At 40.7% G+C, this 10,000-nt stretch overlaps 2 protein-coding genes across 32 annotated transcripts in view; both read right to left on the bottom strand.

Annotated features, from left to right (window-relative positions):
- The window catches only part of LOC127449811 (meiosis inhibitor protein 1), a 71,102-nt gene extending 69,579 nt beyond the window's left edge, over nucleotides 1–1,523 (bottom strand). For 14 of the 31 annotated variants that reach the window (XR_007898811.1, XR_007898810.1, XR_007898813.1 and 11 more), the window contains exons 1-2: nucleotides 1,272–1,522; nucleotides 1,092–1,200 (exon numbers count right to left, since the gene is read on the bottom strand). Coding sequence is in view for 13 of the 31 variants with exons in the window: in XM_051713374.1 (XP_051569334.1) it covers nucleotides 1,092–1,200; nucleotides 1,272–1,400 (238 nt within the window). In the remaining 18 variants the exon portion in view is untranslated. Of the gene's footprint in view, nucleotides 1–1,091; nucleotides 1,201–1,271 lie in introns of all 31 variants that reach the window. The other 17 variants (XR_007898815.1, XR_007898818.1, XR_007898819.1 and 14 more) reach the window with 2 other exon arrangements.
- A 4,992-nt stretch (nucleotides 1,524–6,515) lies between these two features.
- Nucleotides 6,516–10,000, bottom strand: part of LOC127449907 (ER lumen protein-retaining receptor 3) — a 4,316-nt gene continuing 831 nt past the window's right edge. The window contains exons 2-5 of the mRNA XM_051713535.1: nucleotides 8,278–8,378; nucleotides 7,948–8,106; nucleotides 7,137–7,389; nucleotides 6,516–7,013 (exon numbers count right to left, since the gene is read on the bottom strand). Of these exons, the coding sequence (XP_051569495.1) occupies nucleotides 6,970–7,013; nucleotides 7,137–7,389; nucleotides 7,948–8,106; nucleotides 8,278–8,378 (557 nt within the window). The 3' untranslated portion in view covers nucleotides 6,516–6,969. The remainder of the gene's footprint in view (nucleotides 7,014–7,136; nucleotides 7,390–7,947; nucleotides 8,107–8,277; nucleotides 8,379–10,000) is intronic.

Raw genomic sequence — 10,000 nt, 5'->3', positions numbered from 1 at the left:
TGCTGACACACACACACACACACATACACGCATTTATACACTTTCCATTGACTGATACACACACACACACGCATTTATCCACTTTCCATTGACACACACACACACACACACACACACACACACACACACACACATTTATACACTTTCCATTGACACACACACACACACACGCATTTATCCACTTTCCATTGACACACACACACACACACACGCATTTATACACTTTCCATTGACACACACACACACACACACGCATTTATACACTTTCCATTGACTGACACACACACACACATTTATACACTTTCCATTGACTGACACACACACACGCACATTTATACACTTTCCATTGACTGACACACACACACATTTATCCACTTTCCATTGACACACACACACACACACACGCATTTATCCACTTTCCATTGACACACACACACACACACACGCATTTATCCACTTTCCATTGACACACACACACACACACACGCATTTATACACTTTCCATTGACTGACACACACACACACGCATTTATACACTTTCCATTGACTGACACACACACACATTTATACACTTTCCATTGACTGACACACACACACACACACACACATTTATACACTTTCCATTGACTGACACACACACACGCACATTTATACACTTTCCATTGACTGACACACACACTCACATTTATACACTTTCCATTGATTGACACACACACGCACACACACACTCACATTTATATACTTTCCATTGACTGACACACACACACACACACATTTATACACTTTCCATTGACTGACACACACACACACACACACACACACACATTTATACACTTTCCATTGACTGACACACACACACGCACGCACACACACACTCACATTTATATACTTTCCATTGATTGACACACACACACGTATGCATTTATACACTTTCAACATTATTTACCATCTTTAATTCACAGATTTCATTATGGTGAGTAATATTGATGGCTCTAGTGTTGTCAGGTCTTTGTCAGGACATCTGGTCATAAAGTCATATATCTAATGAATGAGAGAGAGAGAGAGTGTGTGTGTGTTGTTATTTCTCTCACTCAGTAGTGAGCAGGTGAAGTTTATTCTCCGGTTCTCCTCCCGGTAAAGCAGCTCACGCACCGTCTCCGCGCGCGTCACGCACATCAGCGCCGCCCGTTTGCGCACCGCCTGCAGAAATAACAGTCGTAACAATAAACCAGTTTCATCCGTTACATCAGTCGAGATATTCCGGTACTTACAGATACGTCCGGTCTATCCATCATCTCCGCGACGCACGCGACACACACGGCGGCGCGCTCCCAGCTCGCGTACCACTGCGGCGCGTGCCCGGCGTGAATCTTCTCACAAATAACGTCTAAACTCGACATGTTCACGGTTATACGACACTGAAATACCTCAGGCGATGAGTTATCACTCTACGCGCGATAAACTACTTAAAAAGACCGTTACAGCTGCCACATGGCGGGAAAGTTTGGCGGGTCAATCTGACCAATCACAGCGAGTCACACAACCAGTGTATTAAATTACCTGCGGTTAACTAGTTTTTTTTCTTAGACTAGATCTTTAATTAGTAGAGACTGCTGCCAGCTCCAAATAATGATAAATAAATTAAATAAAGCCAGTGTATGGTGTGTACACGTAGGTAAGGTGTGATTGCGCATGCGCTTTCCTGTGGTGATTGACAGGCGATGTCTGTATCTAAAAGGTGATTGGCTCTTTTAACTGTAGGGTGGGACTTACTTTCTACATTCGTTACCCATTGGATGTTCAATTTCTCCCATTTATTTAAATAAAAGTGACCCGTCTCTACCAAATTAATAATGAACAAAACTTGTACAGCAATGTTCATTTAAATTTCTACATATATGCTACTATTTTTTTGCATTAAAAGTAAGTAAATTAATAAATGCATTATGAACTAACATTGTGCAATTGCATTTTTATAAATATACATTTACCAAGATGAATAAATGTTGTTAATAAATATTGTGCATTAGTTCATGAGACCCTAATGCATTTACTAATGTTAACAAACTGAACCTTATTGTAAAATGTGATATATGCCATTTGAACATGGATTATGGTCCATATATGTGGGTATATGCACATATTTTCAAGCTTGAAATCATGATCGCCAAGTAGACTGCTGTCAAGATGTACAGTGAAATATAACTTAAATATTGATCTGTTTCTCACCCACACCTATCATATCACTTCAGAAGACATGGATTAAACCACTAGAGTCTTATGGATTACTTTTATGCTGCATTTATGTGCTTTTTGGAGCTTCAAAGTTCTGGTCACCATTCACTTGCATTGTATGGACCTACAGAGCTGAAATATTCTTCTAAAAATCTTCATTTCTGTTCTATTAACACATCTTTTTATAGTAAGTGAATAGTGACTAGAACTTTGAATCTCCAAAAAGCACATAAAAGCAGCAGAAGGACAACGTTCTGGTCACAGCAGACGATTAGCTCCCATTGGTGGAGATCCAGTGCTGCTCCACCCCCGTCACGCAGAACTTCCTGTGGTTCCCAGAGTCAGTAACCAATCACACAGCAGCAATGACCAGAATTTATTCTCAACAAATGACATGAGGCTTAATAACAGTGTGTGTGTGTTGTGTCAGGTGTCGTGTGTGTGGCCACAGGTGTCGTGGCTGCAGCAGGTGTTGTCTTCATCTCTCTCCCTCTTCATCACTGCTGAAGAACTGACTGAGAGTCCTGTCAATCAACTGCAGGTGTGTCAATCAAGACTTGATTTGTGCATACTCAACAACATTCATCTCTCTGTCTCTCTCTGCAGACGTCATTGGGTTGTAATGATTTGGGTCAGGTGTATTTTGAGCCTTTGAAGGACCGGCAGGGTAACTGCTGATAACTCTGAGAGAGGTTATGACCCCTGTGACCTCCGCTGACCCCCGGCTGAACTGGGTTCTTTTCAGTAAACTCCAGAAACACCAGAGCAGAAGTCCATTACTGTCCAAACCCACAGTTATAGAGCTGCTCACTCAACAAGTCCAGGTACACACACACATACACATACATATATATATATATATATATACACATCAACTCATCATCACTCTGAATTAATCGACAGCACCTAATATATATATATATATATATATATATATATACTGTATATAAAGCCAGCTGCCCATTTACCACTTTAACACACCTGTTACAAGAGGCACAAGCAAATCAATAGGGGTGACCGGGGCAAGTTGTCACAATAGCTATATCTCAGTATCTATAATATTTGGAGTCAAAAGTCCAATTACTCAATGGTGTGTTTCGTCTAGCAGTGCTTTTGTATGTTGGTTTCAAACATCTATAGTTCAAAACCTCTAAAATCAGAATAATTTCTGTGAATTCTGTCCTCAAAATTAGATTTTTACAATAATTTACTATTTTTGTTATAACTTGCGTAAACAAGCGAACATAAAGAAACCACACTGGCATGCATACAAGGAAGGGTATACTTTATATATATATATATATATATATATATATATATATATATATATAATTATAACAGTATATATACTGTATATATCGGAGATCAGATCTCGCTGCTGCTGATGCTGCCCACTGAAGAGTTCAGATGCAGTCAGTGGCCACGAGAGGGCGTTGTGGATCTTTAACACTGCACATGTATGAACTGGGTCAGAACAACATCAGCGTCCACACGTCTGTACTGAACAAACTCATGCAGGACAACATATTGATCATGTGTGTTTCAGTGCATCAGTGGGCATATAAAAGGGGCGTGTTGTCTCAGTACTGTCAGGTGTGGATCAGACTCGAGCTGGACATGTATCTTTCCCAGCAGGCACTGGACAGCAGAGAGAGACTCACACACATCACAGAGATCACACAGGTCTGTAACACACACACACACACACACATATACACACACACTCACACAAACATACATATACACACACACTCACACAAACATACTTACACACTCACCACACACACACACACACACACACACTCACACAAACATACTGACACATACATACTCACACCCACACACACTCACACACACTCACACACACACATACATACACACTTACACACACATATATATATACACACACACTCACACACATTCTCACACACACATACACACACACACACACAAACACACACAAACTCACACACACAAACACACACTCACACACACACTCACATACACACTCACACACACTCACACTCACACACCCACACAACACACACACACACAACACACACACAGAACACACTCTGACATCCATACCAACACACACACACATACACACACACACAGAACACACTCTGACATCCATACCAACACACACACACAACACACACACACATACACACACACACAGAACACACTCTGACATCCATACCAACACACACACACAACACACACACACACACACACACAGAACACACTCTGACATCCATACCAACACACTCACACAACACACACACACACACACACACAGAACACACTCTGACATCCATACCAACACACACACACAACACACACACACACACATACACACACAGAACACACTCTGACATCCATACCAACACACACACACAACACACACACACACACACACACAACACACACACACACACACACACACACACACACACACACACACACACACACACACACACACACACACACACACACACAGAACACACTCTGACATCCATACCAACACACACACACAACACACACACACACACACAACACACACACACACACATACACAACACACACACACACACACACAACACACACACACACACACACACACACACACACACACACACACATACACACACACACAAGAACACACTCTGACATCCATACCAACACACACACACAACACACACACACATACACACACACACAGAACACACTCTGACATCCATACCAACACACACACACAACACACACACACACACACACACAGAACACACTCTGACATCCATACCAACACACACACACACACACACACACACACACACAGAACACACTCTGACATCCATACCAACACACACACACAACACACACACACACACACACACACAGAACACATTCTGACATCCATACCAACACACACACACAACACACACACACACACAATTTTAGCTGCATCATTTATTCAGTTGTCCTGCAGTGCTCTATAATACAGCAAACAGAAAATAGGGGAAAAGCTTGTATTTGCTCCATAGGCTAAACATGAGAAAAATGGCGCCATCTGGAGGAAAATATTAAAATGTAAATTTTGAAGCTCCTGAATGAAAGTATAATATCATATAATTCATGATTTGATGCTTTAATGGCACTGGGATCAAATATTGCCGTTTTAATGGGTTTCAATGGGGACATTTTTGTCCTGAAGGTCCTGAGTGTAACTATTTTGTGTATTATAGATGTATTATAGGAACTGAGGTTGAAATATCAAAATTCCCCAAAAATACACACCTTCGGCAACATATATGCCGTTGGCATTAACACAGACAAAAATGTCCCGAAGGTCACACAAGGGTTAATTTCCTTCCTTGCAAATAGTTTGTTGAAATAGAGGTGTCGCTTTATGTTTGAAGATTTGAGATGTTTCTAGTTTAGAACTGATTGGGCATTATTGAATGATGACGCCACAAGTGTTATAATCATACAAGTTTGTATTAATGTAAATATATCTGCAGAAACTACAGATCTAATCTGCTGAGACTGTCATATTTAACCTGAATCAATATTTCCTTAATTGAAATAAATTGAAATGACGACATGACTCAACCGTCACATTTTTAATCGTTATTTTTAAAGCGTTGATCGTGTTCGTGCTGGTGATGTTCGGCTCACTTCAGTTTTTATTGGAATATTCGAGTCATTGATTTAATACACAGCTGATACTTCACCATTTGAATCTCATGAAAACTGAATGTTATATTTTAACCCAAAATCAAAAGAAATATGTATTACATTTTAATACTTATTTTATGCATTGTGACATTTTCATGACAATTATTTAACCTAAATTCTACTTACAGTATTGCAAATAATAATAATAATAATAATAACAGGCTATTATTTAAAAGCACAATTACACGTGCATGTCATGGTAATAATTGTTGTACTGAATTTATAGAAAATAATGTCACAATGCAAAACAAATCATTTATATTTGTCCTATAAATTAGCTTCATTTTATTTAAACAAAAATATGACGTTTTTTCTTTTAATTTCGAGGTGAAATAAGGCTTGTACTTTATATAGAAAACTGTAGCACTGCTTGAGTTAGATCAGTACATTATGCTTGTGTGTTTGACGTCAGAAACTGAAAATAAATCCCTCAATGGTGAAACTATTCAACAAGTAAACATTGTTTCAGTTTTCTCTTTGGGTATAATAACTGTAGCTTTATATAAACACAATAAATATCTGACTTTCTCCACAACACATCATCTACTCAACACATTCTTTATTGACATCTTATAAAATACACTTTATAAAAATGAGGCCATGTTCGTATAAACTGCTATTGTCAAACCTCCATTATGTGTCATTTTCAGAGTGAAATATAGTTGATACAAACATTCATAAAATGTAATAGTTGTGCGCACGAGCACACACACACACACACACACACACAGAGGAAGACTGTAATTCCCTTAACAAAATAAAAGCAAAGAAAGGTCAAAAACAACAAAGACATCATCAGAAAAGTCCTTTACTACATGAATGAAAGAAAAGCACAGGTGTGATCCAGACACACACCTGCACATCGTCTTTATGAACACAAACATTAAGGCACGTCCAGCTGTACGCATCATTCACACCACAGCAGAGAGGAAGACCTGATGATGTCACTGCTGGGGGTGTGGTTTAATGCGGGGGGAGGGGCTTGATCCAATCTCACACCGGCATTGGCAGACTCATCTTTCCACTTCCTCTGAGCACTGCAGAGATACATCAACGATCACGTCAGCGATAACTAGAGTTTTACATGTGTGTGTGTGTGTGTGTGTGTGTGTGTGTGTGTGTGTGTGTGTGTGTAATACGAGAGTGAGATGTCTACTGACCTCTGGTGAAGTACAGATAGAAGAAGTCACAGTAGAAGATGGTCTGGACGACGCCGGACACCACGGCGATCTGATCGAAGAACCCCTCCGTGTGGTAGCGCCACACCCAGTTAGCGAGGTAGAGCGTGCGGTACAGGCCGAGGAAGAACAGATAGTGTGTGGTGATGGACTCCGCCTCGCCCGTCTTCGTGATCATGAACAACTGCGGCAGGATCGCCACCGACTCCAGATAGATGGAGAACGTCCACAGAATCTACACAAACACACACAAACAGGGTCCCTACTAGGGGAAACTTACAGAAACATTTTTGCATTTTAACACGGCTTGTTGTACGCATCACAGCGGTTTCCTTGTGAAATGAACACTGGCGGCGCTATAACAACAATGACTTTATCAAACGTTATCAACGTTTATACACGTGAGCTCAAACTGTCATTGAAGCAGCACAAAATGACAAGCTCGTGTTTTTCATCTCACATCTCAGTTAGGTTTAGGTTTAGGGTAGGGAGGTCGGTTTGGTTGATTTATAAAATGTAACTCGCTTGTAGCGCCACACAGTGGACAATTCACCTCAGAACTGCTGCGATACACGTAATGAACCGCGTAAATGTCACTGTGCAAAAATGTCGCCACAGGTAATTTTCATGAGATGGGTGGCCCGATATGCCAACCATTGGCATGACTTTGGGGCAGGACTATTGGGAAACCTGTTTGAAAACAGTCGTTATCTACTTGGTAACGCTAGTGGTGCAGAAATCTAACACTTCATCTCTGAGGGCAGATTTGACCGTGTAGTGATGGTGGTTTTACCTCCAGTGGTGTGAAAGCGTAATTCTCCAGGAAAGACAGACCAGCAACAGGAACCAGCAGAAACTCTACACGGAACGAGTCGCTCTCAGAGTCATACGAGTTCCTGAAGCGGGAGTAAATCAGACTGACGGTGGCGTACGCCAACGCCAAATACACCACCTGACAGACAGACAGATCCAGAGAGACAGACAGTAGTGATGACTGTGTGTTTGTGCTGCTGTCCGTGTCAGGAAGCGTGTTGTGCATCTGTTGAGCTACTAATGTTTAAATGTAAACTATCTGTACCAGTCGACTTACAAACACAACTTACTGTTTACTGTGTGTCTTTACCTTCATGACGGTGTTGTAGATGGAGATATAGGCTGTGAACAGGTCCAGATATCTGGTGGTGAAGACCAGAGCAAACAGCACCTGAGACTTCCCAGAAATACCTGCAATAAACACACACACACACACACACAAAACTTCTAATAATGACCACACACTGCATACGTGTTAAAGGTACAAAACAGACTATTTAAATAGTTTAAAACAGGTTTTACAGAGCGATGTTTATAGAAGAAGCCTTTTACGAAGACCCTCGAGAAGGGCGGGAATTTTTATCCTGAAATAGTTTCTCTTTCCCTCGCAATAAATTTACAATGGTTTAACTATAGTAATATGGTAGTAACCATGTTTTTAAGTGCAAACCATGGCTTTACTATAGTAGTAACCATGACAGTACTGTTTGTTTGTTTTTTGACAAAAACATGGTTTAAATACAGTATACTGTATCGATACAGTAACCATGATTTTACCATAGATTAATCAGTTAATCTTGTGGTTACTACAGTTTTACTAAAAGTATTTGCAGTACAACCATAGTAACCACACATTTTTATTACCATAGTTTTCATTTTCGTGTATTATTACTATAGTTTAGTGTTATGGTTAATCTTTTTCCTACGAATATCATGGTTTAAATGGTTACTGAAGTAAAACCATGGTAAATGTATTGTTTTATTGTTTGTTTTTGTTTTTTTTGGGGGGGGGGGTTTTCCCCTTTTTCTCCCAATTTGACCAATTCCCAATGCGCTCTAAGTCCTCGTGGTCGCATAGTGATTAGCCTCAGTCCGGGTGGCGGAGGACGAATCCCAGTTGCATCCGCGTCTGAGACAGTCAATCCGTGCATCTTATCACGTGGCTTGTTGAGCGCGTTGCCACGGAGACATAGCGCGTGTGGAGGCTTCACGCCATCCACCGCGGCAACCACGCTCAACTCACCATGTGCCCCACTGAGAACGAACCACATTATAGCGACCACGAGGAGGTTACCCCGTGTGACTCTACCCTCCCTAGCAACCGAGCCAATTTGGTTGCTTAGGAGACCTGGCTGGAGTCACTCAGCACTAGCGAACTGGCGAACTTTACCACTGAGCTACCCATGCCCCATGGTAAATGTTTTGCGAGGGAACGCAAAAGTTATTGTGAAGGAAACCTCAATTTTCTTGTAAGGGAACGGAAAACTATTGCAAAGGAACAGAAAACTTATTGCGAGGGAACGCAACATATTGTGAGGGAACAAAAAAAATATTATGAGGGAACTGAAAAATTATTACGAGGGAACGCAAAACTTATTTTGAGGAAAACCACCATTTTCATGAAAGGGAACGGAAAACTATTGTGAGGGAACGCAACATATTGTGAGGGAACGGAAAATTATTACGAGGGAACGCGGAACTAACTACGAGGGAACGGAAAACTTGTTATGAGGGAACACAAAACTTATTGTGAAGAAAACCCCCATTTTCTTGTAAGGAAACGGAAAACTATTGTGAGGGAACTCATCATATGGTGAGGGAACGGAAAACGTATTACAAGGGAACACAGAACAAATTGCAAGGGGATGGAAAATTTGTTATTAGGGAACGCAAAACTTATTTTGATGGAAACCACCATTTTCATCTAAGGGAACGGAAAACTATTGCAATTATTATGAGGGAACGCAAAACTTTTTCAGAAGAAAACTTCCGGTCCTGTCCTCTAAGGGGCTCCGTATCCTTCTATGGTTCTT

This window comes from Myxocyprinus asiaticus, chromosome 13 (assembly GCF_019703515.2).
Source record: "Myxocyprinus asiaticus isolate MX2 ecotype Aquarium Trade chromosome 13, UBuf_Myxa_2, whole genome shotgun sequence".
NCBI classification, from domain to species: Eukaryota; Metazoa; Chordata; class Actinopteri; order Cypriniformes; family Catostomidae; genus Myxocyprinus; species Myxocyprinus asiaticus.
The sequence above is the reverse complement of the archived record's forward strand: the minus strand, read 5'-3'. Positions and strand labels throughout refer to the sequence as shown.